General features: G+C 40.3%; 1 protein-coding gene across 8 annotated transcripts in view; it reads right to left on the minus strand.

The window, feature by feature from the left end:
* The window catches only part of WWOX (WW domain containing oxidoreductase), a 950,804-nt gene that overhangs the window by 890,930 nt on the left and 42,852 nt on the right, over window positions 1–17,022 (minus strand). For all 8 annotated transcript variants that reach the window (XM_004437087.3, XM_087419900.1, XM_087419898.1 and 5 more), the window contains exon 5: window positions 9,389–9,495. In XM_004437087.3, the coding sequence (XP_004437144.1) occupies window positions 9,389–9,495 (107 nt within the window). The remainder of the gene's footprint in view (window positions 1–9,388; window positions 9,496–17,022) is intronic.

Below are 17,022 nucleotides of genomic sequence, written 5' to 3' on the forward strand. Positions count from 1 at the left end.
CATATAAAGTAGAGGAAGATGGGCACGGATGTTAGCTCAGGGCCAATCTTCCTCAGCAAAAAGAGGAGGATTGGCAATAGATGTTAGCTGAGGGCTAATTATTCCTCACCCACACACACAAAAAGATAAAACAGTCTCAAGCATATTTTTCCCCTCTTAAATAACAGAGCCTAAATGCCTAGTGGCAGACGCAGGCCTTTTAGCCATTGGCTGAACACCATCTGAAGATGGAATCCGTCTCTTCAAACTATGTCACAATTGCTTAATAATAACTCAGCGAACCCCGAATTAATGAAAGGATGTATCTACTTTGGCTTTCACATGATTGGGAGTGATGGCTTGGAGCTGGCCACCTGTGCTTGACTTTCACTCTTGAAAATTCTGTGGATAATCAGAGCCCTTGTTATACAAAGGTTACAATGGCTATAAAGTTTGAAAGATTCAGTCCAAGATTGCAAGCGGTGGACAGGAAAAAAAACCAAAAAGGAAGACACAGAGATGGTCATCAAAGGAACAATGAATAACATCAAGACTAAGTCAACGCAAAATTTTTGGAATGAGAAATGAAATGGAAAATTTAGAGGATAAATACTAAGCACAAGTTTTAGGCATCCTGGAGACAGAGAAAACTCAGAATATTTTAGCAACTGATTATGTCCATGAGGGGGATGAATAATTTATGATCTGATAAAGAATCTTTCCTGGGCCCACTATAAGGAAGATCAAATAGCCAACTTAAATAGAACAGAAAATACACTATATACCACTTAAATGGAAGTCTGGGAAGGAAAGAGCTTCTTTTAGTGAGAAGAGGTTCATCAACTCCATCAGATTACAAAAAGCCACCCAGGAAGTTCTCTTGACTAGAGAACCACAGGCACCCTCCTATCATGAACAGAGAAACATTTATACATAAACATGCACATCTCCATGAACACAATCTTTGGCTAAGTCGTTGAAAAAGAAAGGACAGTCTTCCGACACAACGCACACCAGGAATTTTGGATTGGGTGACAAGATGGCATTGGGGTCAGATAAATATGCCTTCAAATTCTGGATCGACCACATAGCTTCCAGCTGTATCAGCTTAGGCAAGCCTTTTCCCCTCCTCTAGCCTCTAACGCCTCATCTGCAAAATGGATTTAACACACAACATAAATATCTCATTGCTAAATGCAATAAACAGTGCTTAGTACGGAAATACACATGAATACCCAACCCCACCTGCAGGTGACAATAATAATATGATATTTTGTAAACCAAAATGTCCCAAGGGAGAACTCTAGAACTTTACATTTGAATGTATGTGTGTGTGCTTATTGATTTAAGCTAGTGGTTTATATAGTTCTTGCTGGTTCCCAGACTTGTTTATATCATACTTTATTTATTGAAAATCCAATACTATACATAAAAACAATTTTTAAAGCAAAGAAATGAGGAACAAATCCAGCAGCTGATTTAGGATGAACTTTTCCCAATAATCTATAACTATTAATAATATTAATAGTTTTTATATTTTTGTTTAGCTGAAGATCATTCAAAACAATGGAGATGAGTCCTATAACTTGTGATGCGTTGAATAACAATCATCTTTTCTGATCCAAGTCACCGGCTTAGACAGGCGTAAGGCTTGTAAATTATCCACCCCATGTGCAGCACACCTCCCCCCCAGCCTACACACATCACATAAAAGAAAGCATCCCACCTAAGGCCTTTGATCTGTGAAGGCAAATTATGGGATTTAAGCTTTTATTATCAAAGGAGGTTGGGGGAAATTCCCACAAATACCAAAGCTATACCAGATCATAAAGTCGCTGAGTGGATTTGAAGGAGGCTGGATTTCTCCAGCGGTTCTTAAAAGTGCAAGCAATTTATTTATTACTCAGCATCCTAGCCCATCACTCCTTAATATTGTGTCATGAAAACACAGGGTGTCAGTATCCATGAAAAGCACAGCAAAGTGTCGAACCTACGTGCCTAATACATTGGTGGGTACCAAGTACTCCATATCAGAAAATAATATTAAAATCATTATCTCCAGTGCTTATCAATGAGGCTACAATATGACCTAATACTGTCAGCTTTCCACATGCCTTCACTCCAACTAGATAAATAGACCTGGTATCAACTCTATTGAAAACTAGAATAATTACAACACTTCAGTCTCTCCAGCATCAAACTGTGTGGTGACAATCAACCGAGCATGTGCTCTCTCCCTAAAACATGCATGTTCTATTACCTCTGACTAATAAATCTTTTCTTTTTACCCCTCATCTCCTTGCTTTCTCAATAACCATTTTGATATAAACCATTGCTTGCTGTTCCTGATGACTGATCCCTTAATCATCTTTCCTAAATATATGCAAAGTGTATTTCTTTGTAAATACAAAAGAAAAAGCAATCACATAAATAATTAAGATGGCTTTTCAAATGACAGTTGAGTGCTAATATAAGCTTCACTGGAAAATACTAATCAACAAACTAAATACACATCTATTAAAATGTAGGAGTCCAGACAGATGAAGATAGAGAAACAATTCATTGCAACTCCATTTGAATCATGCTGATAAACATCCTCCCTACAGCTCCTCTTTCAGCTGCTTGGAGAGGTTAAGAAAAGTAAGCATCACTTCGTACTTTCATGTATGAATAAGACATTATTATTATTATTGCTATTAATAGCAGCTAAAACTTAATCTATCCCCAGCAATGTGCTAAACACACATGCAGTCAATGCACTTAACACTCATAGCCACCTATACCTCCTGGAATAGATATTAGTATTCGGATTTTACAGATGAAGAAACTAAGGTTTAGAGAAATTAAGAAACTTGCCCAAGGTCATAGAGTGTGTCTGCTTCTAATCTTTGCCATTATAATACAGCATATTTTAAAGTAGGGTTATCAACTGGAGATGATTTGCCCCCCACAAGGGACATCTGCCCAGGAAGCATCTTAAAGAACACCCAGCCTGCCTTCTCCGGGGCTCTTGAGAATCTTGGTTAAATATCCATGAGAAAACAAGAGCAGCTGAGCTAGATCCCTGTTGCATTCTCCTGGCCAATGACATGTCATCCTAACCAGTCCCTAGGAAGATTTAAGTCTAGGCCATATAAAAAGACAAGTTAGGGGCCTGCCCGGTAGTGTAATGGTTAAGTTTGCAAGCTCCACTCCGGCGGCCTGGGGTTCGCAGGTTCAGGTCCCAGGCACGAACCCAGGCACCGCTTATCAAGCCATGCTGTGGCAGGCGTCCCATATATAAAATAGAGGAAGATGGCCACAGATGTTAGCTTAGGGCCAATCTTCCTCAGCAAAAAGAGGAGGATTGGCAGCAGATGTTAGCTCAGGGCTAATCTTCCCTACCAAAAAAAAAAAAGACAAGATAGGGGGGCCAGGCTGGTGGCATAGTGCTTAAGTTTGCACACTCTGCTTTGGCGGCCCAGGGTTCACAGGTTCAAATCCCGGGCGTGGACCTACACACTGCTCGTCAAGCCATGCTGTGGCAGCATCCTATATACAAAATAGAGGAAGACTGGCACAGATGTTAGCTCAGGGACAATCTTCCTCAAGCAAAAAGAGGAAGATTGCCAACAGATGTTAGCTCAGGGCCAATTTTCCTCACACACACACACACACACACACACACACACACACACACAAACACAAGTTAGAAAAGTTTGGGCTTGAAGTCTTCCTTGGGGACCAAAGCTTCTCACCAAACTAAACATACTTAGGTCATTTCGCCCTTATGACGGGGGAATGGGCCCAAGACACATTCTGAGGAATCAGGAGAGGGTCACATAACTCCAAGGGAGGGCCATCAGCCTCTCTTCCCAGGCCAGCCCACTTCCGCCCAACTCATTGGTATCTCAATCCCCAGTGGATGCTAGAGCATCAGAACATTCAGTGGGCATTTCACTAATGGACAGCCCCCATACGTGAGCTCTCTTATACTTCCTGTTCCACTCTTTACATGATAAGCAGATCTAGTAAGGGCCTGGCACACGTGAGGCAGGTTGGCCACTCTAAACAATCCCTTCTTCTCTTTTGATCCCTTCTCCCACCCCCTTCCATGAACCCACCCCTTCTCCTGCACAAACTGGTAGGTAGCTGGGTGACCTCAGGCCCATCTGCTCCAGCTCTATTCAACTTCCTTCCTCCCTTTTTTTTTTTTTTTAATCTGAGAGTACCTTCTACTTACTGTATGTGGGACACGGCCTCAGCATGGCCAGAGAAGCAGTGCGTCGGTGCGCGCCCGGGATCCGAACCCGGGCCGCCAGCAGCGGAGCGCGCGCACTTAACCACTAAGCCACGGGGCTGGCCCAACTTCCTTCCTCGTTAGGACCAGAAGTTTTAGATCCCAAGTTTTAGGAATCTAAAATTTAGATACTGTAATAAGCTGAGAGCAAGGAGGAAGTGGGAGCCCCACTTAGACCTTTCAAGAGCTATACGTCGGGACTTTGGGTCTCGTTGTGGCTGTCTATAAAGTGCATTTTGATATCTAATCAGCTATTGCTCTTCACATACAATGCCCGTTGGAGGTCCTCAGATCTCAGGATGGAGAGGGGCACATGCCAGACCTCCATAGATAGAACAACAAAACCCCACTCCAATAAATACATGTTGAGTAAAGGAAAGTATAAACCACTGCACTGAAGGGATTCAGACACACCTATCAGCATCCCAGACTTAGAGAACTCACTGGAATCCTAACATACAGACCACGCTGCTAAATAAAAGAGAATCCACTCTATCCTGAAAATAGGAAGATACGCTACCTACTCAGCCAGCCATATGGAAAAATTAGGTGCTTGTCTAAGAGGTCTAAGACGGACAGTAGTCTATAATCCACATAAGGATGTGAATGAGGTAGGCCACATCCTCGTATGGTGGACTGCTTAACAACATAGGCATGAACCCCATTCCCAGAGACATTTTATTTAACTATGATTGGGGGGCTGATGGACCTCACTATCCTCCGTTCCCTTTTAATTATGCTAAATGGATTAACTTTTCAAGGAGGTGGTTTACTTCTGCACTGTCCATGTTAGCCAATTTTAATTGTTTTCAATTCTTCTCTTATTTCTAATGTGTAGCAACCAAAACATCTCAGCAGGAGGGCATTTTCCCACGAAATAATTATTATTAGTAGTAATTACATAGAGGCTTTCAATATAATTCCTTACGGAATGTGTTTTCATTTAAGTGATATTTTACTAAATAGCTGGATCTCCCCAAAAGTGGTTTGGGAACTCTATAAACGATATCTTGAATGCAAAGGGATTGCTTGAGACAATAAGGTAGATCAGAGTTGCTTCCTCTGAGAAATGTGATTAATCCTAAAATGAATCACTCAAATAGCATCTAGCAATTTTGAAAGCAAAGCCTGAAAGGCAATGAACGGACATGATGCTGGATGCAGCATAAAAGCTGGGTCGTGGAGTGGAGTAGGCAGACCAGGTTTGGAGGCCAGATGGACCAACCATGCCAGGAGCCTGCCTCTGCAGTCACCAGCTGTGCGACTCTGGGTGAGTCTCTTCACCCTTCTGATCCTTCCACTGGCTCTTCCGTAGAATGGAGAAAACCAGGCTTTTGCATCCTCCTGACTAGGGGTATAAAGTGCCTTGCCCGGGACACAGGGCATGACAGAGACACCATAAATGGTGGTTGTTAGCTTCCCCATGATGAGAGTGAGAATAACATTCCCCTGGCTTCGAGACAGACATGAATGTTCTGGGACACAGCAATTCTAGAATGTGCAGTAAAGGCAGGAAGAAAAAGGCTAGGCAGGGAAGAAGAAGTTGGAGAAGGAGGCATGAACTCCATCTCTGGAGCTGAGAAGGCCCGCAGAACATTGGCACGTGCGAGCCCACACTGAGCCAAAGGCCCAAAGACTTCTGAGTGAGCTTTTGCTGCAACAAAAAACTTTGGATCATTTTGAGAGTCTCCTGTGAAGTGCCAATATGTTGCAGTGCCTTCCTGGATCCGTTACTGATCTGATTCATCCCAGATCAAGCATGAACACAGTCAAGTTGGCTAGCAGCTGGAAAAACTGGAGTCGATCAAATTGACCTTGAGAAACACAAGAAGGTGGTATTTAATGATGTGCCAGATAAAATCCCTGCGCAGAGATGAGGTAAGGAAGGGCCTGAAGGAAACCAGACTAGCACATATGGAGGGTGGGGACTGGGGGGAAGGGCATGGGGACCCCAGCTCAACGTGGATCGCCAAGGCAGGTTCTCACACACTCAGCGCTGTTAATTGTGCAATGATAGGAAATGGTAACGATGGCTTTTGATGCTAAATTTGACCTTCCGTCATCACAATCTAGGGGAATGAGGAACATAGTACAACGGGATTCACAGAAAACAGGTGAACAGGGGAGAGACGATAAAAGGGTGGGGTTTCTTCAGTCTACAACCTATAAAATCAGATTTTAATGTTTGAAATGCCATGTAAGTGTTAGTTTTGTTTTCATCCCCATTTCCTTTGCTCATGTCCCTGACAGTGAATATTTTTGGATAATGCTTTCTCTGGGAGCGCTGATTGCTTGTTGGCCCCAAGTTACTACATGGTAGAATCAAACTACACAATGATAAGTTCTGTCATCTGAAACTGACTCCCAGGGACCCAATTACGCCTTAAAATGCAAGGAAAAAAACGAAATGGTGGGTCTTTGAGATCATCCCATTCAACGTTCTTCGTTAGAGATGAGGAAACTGAGGCACCAAATACATTAAGAGACTTGCCAAACTCCCAGAGTTGATTAGCGCGAACACAGCAATTTCTGCCTCCAAGCATCAAGCAATAGTTATAAGGAGATAAACACAGATGAATCTGTTCTCACATATCAGGAAAAAGGAAGACACTTTTTAAAATGCATAAATAGTTGTCTTTTAGCATTATCTTCCAAGACTGGTTTAAACATTAATATCATCGTACAACGTGGTTATTACAGTATCACAAGGGCTACTGGAATTTGATTTTTCTCGTTTAAATATAACATCAAATGGGCAAAATTTTACAAGTTTGACACTCTCTGCTGCTAGACCATAGGAACTCTTCCACATTGACAGTGGGGATAGAAATTGGTACAACACTATGAAATGGCAACTGGGAAAGTGCTACCGAAATTGTAAACACATATGGCTTTGAATCAATGAGTCCACTGCTAAGATTCTGCCTTATGGGTGTACTCACAAAAGCATATATCAAGAATACTCACTGCAGCATAGTTTAGATCCAATTTTGGATGAAATGAAAATGAAAGAGACACCGAACTTTAAGCCAATAGCAAAATAATGAAAACAACCTAAATGTCCAGCAAAAAGGGAGACTGATTAAATAAATTATAGCATAAGCACAGGATGGAATATTATACAGCAGTTAAAAACAACGAGGCAGATCTATACGTACTGAGAAGAAAAGACCTCCTATAGTATTAAGCGAAAAAATCAAAGTACATAACAGCATGTGAGTGTGTTTTCTAGGATATACAATCTTTTTCTGGAAGAATACACAAGAAATGGTTAATAATATTTGCCCTCCAAGAGAAGCATTGGGAAGGACTTTCCCTTTCAATTTTATACCATCCAATTCTGTATGAAGATGCAAACCATATGCATGTATTACCATTTGATCTCCTTATATATCTCTAAAGATGACTACCATACCACCTAATAGCGGTTATTACTTTTTTATTACATTAGAACGATGCTAAAATAATCAGAAAAAACTGATTTGCTTTTTTAATTTAACCCAAAATAATGAATCCAGTGAGCTCAAGAAAAGTGTTCATTTGAAACATACTGACTTTGAAATATTTCATTTGAAATATACCTAAAAAGGAGAAACAAATCTTCCTTTTCTTGACTTTCAGTCCAGAACACCAGACATTCTCTTAAACAAATCGTGGTCTATTTCTTCAGATGGCAAGAAATCTTCCACGGTGCTCAGAAAATGAAGACAGTCTTGGCAAGATTTATCCGACCCCCTTCACGCTCTGCCCCCAGCCACGTGACTGTCTTCTCCTCCTCCTTCTCCCAGGGCCACTCCACAGGCCATTCCCTCTGCCTGGTTTGACTCTTCTCCACCCTCCCCCTGGTCTTTCTGGAGATCTCAGCTCACTTACTTCTTTCTCGGAGATTCTGAACATCCCCACCTCCCTGGCATTATTCACTATGTTGGAATACCACATTCTTCATAGTACCACTTACCACCGTTGCAAGTTTACATGGATGATTACATTTCTTGGGTTAAATCTGACTTCCACTCTAGGCTGAAAGCTCTACAAAGACAGTGGTAATATCCGTTCTTCCTTAACAGTAGACCCCCCCAGTACCTACGACAATGATACACTTCATAAATATGTGAATGAATGACATGAATGAATGAATGCAGTCTATACGTCATGCTGAAGCCCAGTGATCATGTTAAAAAATCAATCAGCCTGTGTCACTCTCTGGCTCAAACCCTCTGATGTCTTCCTCACCACTGACCCTGAGCCCTATGTAACGCCCTCAGAGCACCTCTGTAACATCTCCCCTTCCACGAGCCTCCAGCCACACTAGCTCCCTGCTGATCCTTGAATCCTCCAGGCATGCTCCTACCTCTGTGCCTTTGCACATGCTGTTCCCACTGCTTAGAAAGTACTTCCTCTTTCACACAGCTTACTTCGTTACTTCATTCATGTCTCAGATCAAGTGTCACGACTTTAGAGGGGTCTCTGCCGACCACCCAATCTAAAATAGTTCACACTGTCACTCCTCATCCCTCACTCTGCTTCACTGTCCTTCGCTGTATTTATAATGACCTGACATTATGTTAAATATGAAAGGTAATTATCTCTTTATGGCCTATTTCTCCCACCTAGAAGCTAAGCCCAGGAGGGCAGGGATTTTGTTTTGTGTGATGCTATATCCTCAGCCCCAAGAGCACGGTAAGCCCTCAGTAAATGTTTGTGCAAAGACATATCAACACCAACATCTATACAGAGAGAGAAAAGCAAAAAGGAAAAACCAGACACAGGGTTAAAGCTTGCTCCTTTCTAATCCTTTCTAATCCTAAAAACCATAAGCAAAACAACCTCTTAGCTGTATTTATGGGCGTTAACCACATTTTATTTTTCTTAATAAATGAACTAAATGCATAAACATTCTCAAACCTCTGACTAATCAAGCAGATGACACTGACAATGAACTATAAACAAATGTGTGGATAGTAACGGGCTTGCTTGTCTTCTCATTCATAAAGTAAACAAAGTGAAAATGAAAAGAAAACATTAGTCTAAGAGCAACAAACTTTACGCACGGAACTAAAACCTCCATGTGTTTATACCGGCGTGTGTATTTGACGATTAAAAAAAAAAAACAGTCAAGTACTTGCTTACCCATTCTCCTAAAATGCGTGACACGGCTTCATTGGCTCTTGTCATATTCCTACAGGCCAGGATCACATGTGCACCATGGAGGGCAAAAGACTTGGCAGTTTCAAACCCTATGATTTAAAGGAAAGTCAGCATTAGAAAACACAAATGCAAAACACTGAGTCGTGTTGAATGGCCTTATGGAGCACCACATGCATTACCCTAGTGGTTCTCAACCAGAGGCAATTTTGCCCCCTAGAATAGTTGCAAATGTCTAGAGACATTTTCAGTGGCCACAACTGGGGGTGGGTGCTATTGGCATCTTGAGGGTAAAGGCTACGGATGCTACAAAATATCCTACACAGGACAAAAAGCACAGGACAGCCCCCACAACCAAGAATCACCTAGCCCCAAATGTCAACAGTGTTGAGGTTGAGAAAACCTCTCTTAGAAACACAGAGATTTCAAAGGTGAAGGCCAAGCCATAGAAGAGGTCGTGGCATAGTCAGCCATTTAACCATTCCTTAATAACAACCAGATCCTGTGCCAAATATAAAGAATAAGGATACATAAAGACTTAGGCATGGTCACTGCCCTCAAAGAGTTTACAGTCTAGTAAGAGAAAACAGACCTGGAAAGTAAAACAAAGAACATTGATTAAGTTCTTGACAATGTGTTCTGTACTGTGCTAAATGCTTCCAGCACTTCTGCTTCTAGCAACGGCAACCTAGGTTTCTTAGATCCACCCTCTCACCGGGAACACTTAGAAAAGGTGGACTAAACAACACATACATATACACACATGCACACACACACGCACGCACATCTCTTTGAAGGCATCAGAGGGACATTACGTCTGAGAATTTTGAGGGCCAAGATTTGGAAAAGTTGAAAGGCCAAGAGAGGTGAGCCAGCATTTGGTGCTTCTACACTCAGTGAAAATATCCTTCAAAAATAAAGGTGAATAAAATTTTTAAGCAAACAAAAGCTGAGAGAATATATTACCCATAGATCTATGCTAGAGGAAATAGTAAAGGATGCTCTTCAGGCAGGAGGAAAATGACCCTAGATAGAAATCTGGAGATGCAGAAAGTAACAAAGAGTAACATAAAGCTTAAATATATGAAAAACTCTAAATGATAATAGTAAGAGTTTGTGAATTTTAGAATACATAGTGAGAATTACTATATTAATAATAATAACACATAAACTAGGAGGTGATACATGGGATTAAAGTATTCTAAGACCCTTGCATTGTCCAGGAAGTGATAAGTACTAATTTATATAAGATCTTAATAAATCAAAGATGCAGGTTGTAATCTCTACAATTACTGCTAAGACGACAGTAAAATAATACAAATTTAACAAGCTAATAGATAAGAGAAGTAGAAGAACAAAAAGAAGACAAGAAAAAAGAGAAAAGGGAATATAAAACGTTAGATAAATAGAAAGCCAATAATAAGGTTGTATATTTAACCCCCAATATATCTGTAATTACATTATATACACATGGACTAAAAACTGCAATCAAAAGACAAAGATTGTCAGGCTGGATAAAACACACACATATAATATGCTCCTTACAAAAGTGTGTATGCTACGTCTGGTATCTTTAAACTTAAGGATAAAAAAGTTAAAAGTATGGGAAAAGATACACCATGTAAACATGAACCAAAAGAAGTATCGTAAGAGAAAAAGCTGAATATTTCATAATTGTAAGTTACAATCTACCAGGAATATGTGACAATTCTAAATTTATATGTACCTAGCTATATATATATATGTCAAAACTTGACAGAATTAAGAGGATAAATAGACAAACTCACAATCAGAGTGGAAGATTTTAACATATCAGTAACATAAAAATAAGCAAAAAAATAGGAAGTATATAGAAGATGTGAACAACATAATTTATAAACTGGAAATAATTGAATATGCTAAACGCTGAACACAACAGCAGAATGTACATTCAAGTACTTACAGAACATTTACCAAAATTGACCTTGTGCAGGGCCAAAAGCAAGTCTCAACAAATTTCAAAAGATTAAAATGGGAAAGGATACTCTTTGACCACAATGGAATAAAATAAGAAATCAATAACAAGATCCTATAAAATTCCCCCATCTGGAAATTAAGCAATATATTTTTATTTATTTATTTATTTTTTGTGAAGAAGATCAGCCCCGAGCTAACATCCATGCCAATCTTCCTCCTTTTTTTTTTTCCCTTTTTCTCCCCAAAGCCTCAGTAGATAGGTGTATGTCATAGTTGCACCTCCTTCTAGTTCCTGTATGTGGGACACCGCCTCAGCATGGCAGGACAAGCGGTGCATCGGTGCACGCCCAAGATCTGAACCTGGGCCGCCAGTAGCGGAGCACACACACTCAACCACTAAGCCACGGGGCCGGCCCCAAGCGATATATTTTTAAATAAGTAAGAAATTGTGACAAAAAATTACAATGACAATTAGAAAATATCTTAAACTAAGGGATTACAAAAATTCTATGCATCAAAATTTATGGAACATAGCTAAAGCCATGGACAAAGGACAAGCTATAGCCTTAAATATGTACAATATTAGAATAGAAGATGAGCTAAGCATCCACTAAGTCAGAACATTTTAAAAGCAACTAATTAAACCTAAAGAAAGCAGGGGGAAGATAATAAAAATAAAAAGAGAAACTAATAAAGATAAAAACATAAAATACAGAGGAACAAAGAAGGCAAAAGTCATTTCCTTAAAAAGACTAATAAAATTGATAAAGGGCTAAGCAAGACTGACAGCACACAAGCAAGTACACTAATGACCAACATCACGGATGAATAGAAGGACATCACTACAGATCCTACAAACCTTAGAAAGATCTTAAAAAGATATGTTGAACAACTTTACACAAGTAAATTTAAGACAGGTGAAAAAGACAAATTCCCAGAAAGATACTACTTAAAAATTGCTGTAAGAAGAGATACAGAAATTGAGAAGTTCCATATATTTAAAGAAACTTAATCCATACTTCAAAATCTTCTCAAAATGAAAACTCTGGATCCATATGTCTTCAACATTAAAGTCTACCAAACACTGAAGAAAATAAAAACACCAATCTTACATAAACCTTTCCACATAACAGAAAAAGAAGAAAATTTCTAAACTATTTTTTAAGGCTCAAACTCATTAGTCATTAGGGAAACACAAATTAAAGGTACAATGAGATATTGCTACATATCTACTACTATAATGGCTTAAAGAAAAGAAAATGACCACACCAAATGTTGGCAATGATGTGGAACAACTAGAACTCATATATTACTGATTTGAAAAAAGCAGAGAAAAGGTGGCAGTCCAATTCCAGAGCTTGAGCACTACACCACTGCTCTAAACTGTAAAATATCCTATCTTGTAAGCCTTGTGGAAGACCATATAGAGTATAGTGCAACAACAACGTAATCAATTCTACTAGAGAAAGCAGCAATGTAATTGAGCCAAATCCACCTCAAATGACCATAGATTATTGTCTCCAAGATAATGTTCATATGTATGAAAAATCAGAGCATCATTATCTTACTGAGATTGCCATGTGAAAGCACCTAGCAAAGTTCATTCATTCATATCACTTCTATATATCTAATCTTCACGGAAGCCAGTCTATTTATATAAACTGGTTCTCAAGGGAAGCCAGCACAGCATAGTGGAAAACTCAAACTCAGGAGTTTGGCACACTTGTGTTGATCCCAGCTCCAGCTATTTATAAGCTATGGGACCTAAAGCTATGCCTTTAACCAATCAGGAACTCAGTTATCTTTTCTTAAAATGAGGAGTAAATAGTAAACATACACTAAGAGCCTAATATAACCATAGTAGATGGAAAACAAATGTTATTTCCTTCCTCTTTCCAAAATTCTTGGTGTAAAGTCTTATGCCTCCTCTCTGATTTGTATGACCTACCAAATAGCACAATCATCATGACTAAAAAATTAAAACTCTCTCCTAGATCTGCTCCCAACAGGAACCCAAGAGCTGACTGGCATTTACATCCACCAGAATTTAAAGAAATTAGCTACAAGATCTACCATTCCATTTGTCTGAATACTAGCTCCAGAATACACTTGAACTTCATTGTTCAGATAACTTGAGTTATTTTTCAGATTATGCCAAATTCTGTATCCCAGGATATTCATTTACCCTTATCTAATGACAACCTCCTATACTTGAATCTGATGTTAAAATAAGGCACAGAGGATTTCAAATCTCAAATATTTAACTTCTAAAGCGGTTTGCCTCCTCTTTGGTGTCTGTAGTAAAAGGTGCCCGAAGCCATATCTTCAAGCTATGAGCAAGAAGACAACAATCTGAAATTTACTCATTTTTATCCATGATGCCAATTTCACCCCTTATCACCAGTAAGCAAAAGGTACCTAGATCATTTTGGAAAAGAGAGAGAACTGAAATACCAGGTTTTGTAGCCCAGCTGTTCCCAACTGGTTGGGAGCAGGCTTGGGATGAAATCTTGCTGAGTGATGTGCTACATCAATCAGGCTAATGAAACACTGACAGCCATATGGAGGGAACGTGACGTGGCCAAAAATGACTTCACTTGCAATCCCAGGACTTTACATACCCAGAAGACCTGGTTGAAAATGGTGGACTCTGTGCCCCTATGAAATTTCCAGGTCAGAGCAATGATGAGAAATCCTTTCCACCACATTTTCATTAGACGGTATAAAACGGAAAAATGATGTAGGGGAGTGGAGGAAGATGGTGGACACAGTGCTCAGTCACCTGTTAGTGACCACATTTTAAATGGATGGAGAGAGTATCACTACAATGCAGGGCCAGGCAGGCCCCAGGGCTTTATTTATCTAATTTAGCAGGTTAACTGTAAACTCCTTAGAATCTGTGCCTTTTTCATCTTTGTATCCCATGGGACTAACACCCAGTAGGATTCAATAAATATCTGCCAAAGAAACAAATGGTTCCTACAGATAGCCAATACGCTACAATTCTGGACTATTTTAAAACAATCCCAGTTGTTTCAAACAATACTGATGGCCCTCTAACTTCCTTTTTAACAATGAACAAACATTAAAATCCTGCAAAGATACTGCTCACTGTGGTTTTGAATGACACTACTTGGAAATCTGTGGGGTAAAAGCATGCCCTTTTTCTATCAAAATTTATTTTCCCAAACAAACCTGTAAAGTCAGGCTATTTCACTTCACAAAATAACCTACAGCAAAGGATTTTTACTATCAAAAAGAGCACATCTGACATGATGGCAGCAACAGGCTGTGGGCACAAGCTTGCACTGTCTCTCCTTTAGATAATGCCTGACAGTAGTTATGGTTAAGCCATCTGTCCCTGTGTCGTGTAAAATTACGCTCAGAGTCGTCCATCTTCCTTTATCTAAGCAACGCTTCACACATTGCTAGTCTACTTTTTAAAGCTGCAAGAGACAACTCTATTTTCTTACCCTTTACAATTGCCTTTGGAGGAAAAACAAAGGAAGGATATTTCAAAAGTTGATGGCTTAACAGGAAGGACAACAACACTTTTATAGTAAACCATATCTCTAGAGTGTGGAGTTTTATAACAAAAGAAAAAGTTTAATAATGCTACCTACTGCTGAAGTCCTGGAAAAGCCCATGAGAATAGCATCCCTCGCTCTCGTAATACTGCAGCTGATGACCAGTTTAATTAGCTAAATGTAGTAGTGCTAAGCCAATTTTGCACGGTGCCAGGTTTGTGCAAAATAATGAAGGCAATGGTTTACTAAATTTAATAACCTGATTCATCTTATAAAAAAATTAACTTTATGACAATGTTTAAATTGAACCAGCTTAACTGCATAGAGGTGGCAAGAGTGTGTTCAAAAGAATATTTAAAGCTAATAATATAAAGAAAATAAAGGAAGACATTTTAAAACAACGGGCGGTATCCATTTTCTAGCACTTGTTACATCTGATCCAATCGGGAAAATTAAGTGGCCATGGAGATTTAATACCTCGCTGTCTTGGGTTTTAAGCTTTGCATACAAACATTAAAGTAACTTAAAAGTGAAAACATACCAAAAAATATTAAATACCCACTTATCTTACACTGGTTTTCATTCTCTAAAACAGAGGTTACAAACTAGTCATCACAGGATAAGTCAAGCCATGAACCTGTTTTGTGTGGCCCTCACTTGGTCTCCCTACCTTCCCTCCTTCTTCCTTTCCTTCCTCCCTGTTCCTGTCTCCCTCCCACCTTCTGTTCCTTCCTTCTTTTCTCCTTTCCTTCCTAATATGAATTACTTGCCAGTATTAAAAAATGGAGGAGATCACATATCCAAAGGCAGATGTCCCACTTCTCTGAAAAAGCTTACAATGGGACCACACTGGGCCCCCAGTCCCACGTGGAGACAATCAGGTGGACCAAGGAGTCGCTGCAGACTAGAGATGAGGTTTGTGCCCTCCTGCTGGCCACTGTCACCACCCGTGATGCTGACATTACCTGCCAGGCCACTACAGGCATTTGATGTTCAGATACACATAATTTGTGGAATATTCCTGCTGGAGACAATGGTTCAAGCCTTAACACAAAACTGCCTCAATCAGAATATTCACATCCGAACTGCCGAATCTCAAAGAATGGTTCACACTGACCTGCTGGACATTTTATTAAGCCGTGTCAAATCCCACTCTGTCAAGCATGAGAAGATCAGGCTGCTAGCTATGCCGTGGTAGACCTGGCAGCATACTTGGCTTTGCACAGACAGAGAAACGCAAAAGGTAAGGCCCCAGGGATCTGCAGGAATTTGGATATATGGTGCAAGTTCCTTCACCCTCCTTTTTTGCATTTCCTAAACGTCACTGCTTGGTAGCAGGAACTCTGGACCAAGAACTACATTGGGACCAACTGACATAAAATGAACCTGTGAAGCAAAAAAAGGCAAAACAACGCTAAGGGTTGGTGAGGGGCCCATATGAATGAAGAACAGGGAACACAATGGGAGAGGAAACCCCGTACACCAAGCTAAAACTGTGGGACTCTTTCGCAGGCAGCTGGGAGCCTGTGAAAGAATTTGAAGAGAGAGTAGCACTAGGAATTATTATTATTATTAATTATTTTATCCATTTAAGATACCACTGGTGGTCATGCAGAAGATGGACTGGCTGAAGACACTGAAGCCTTGTGACCAGTCAGGAGGGGAGGAGGTACTCTCTTATGCTGAGCAGCTAAGGGGATAAATTAGAAAACCACCTGAGAAGCAAAAATCTACAGAGCCTGATGACTGCCTGAGCCTAAGTTTGAGGGAGTATCCAAGGCCTCCAAGGATGCCAGCCAGGCCATGGGTGAGGCTGGCGATTGGTTTACCTAGACAGGGAATACAAAGGGAGGACTGGGTTTGTGGGTGGTGGTGGAGGGGGATGGAGCAACGACCACAGCCAACGAGACTCACTGGTAGGCTGGTGAGTGGGGATACAGTGACAGATTCCTCAGGCACAGAGAGCATCAGGGTGGGAACCCAGTCCCCACAAATACTAAGAAAGCTCCTGCTCAAGTAGGAGCTAAGAACAAAGCCATTTCTTCCCCCAATGCTAGGAAGGTTCCTTCTGGTTTCAGTTTTTTAATTTTCTCCATATTGTGGATTTACTTGGGCAGTGTCCCCATTTACTGTAAA

This window comes from Ceratotherium simum, chromosome 30 (assembly GCF_057802395.1).
Source record: "Ceratotherium simum simum isolate JZ-2026a chromosome 30, ASM5780239v1, whole genome shotgun sequence".
In the NCBI taxonomy this organism is placed as follows: Eukaryota; Metazoa; Chordata; class Mammalia; order Perissodactyla; family Rhinocerotidae; genus Ceratotherium; species Ceratotherium simum.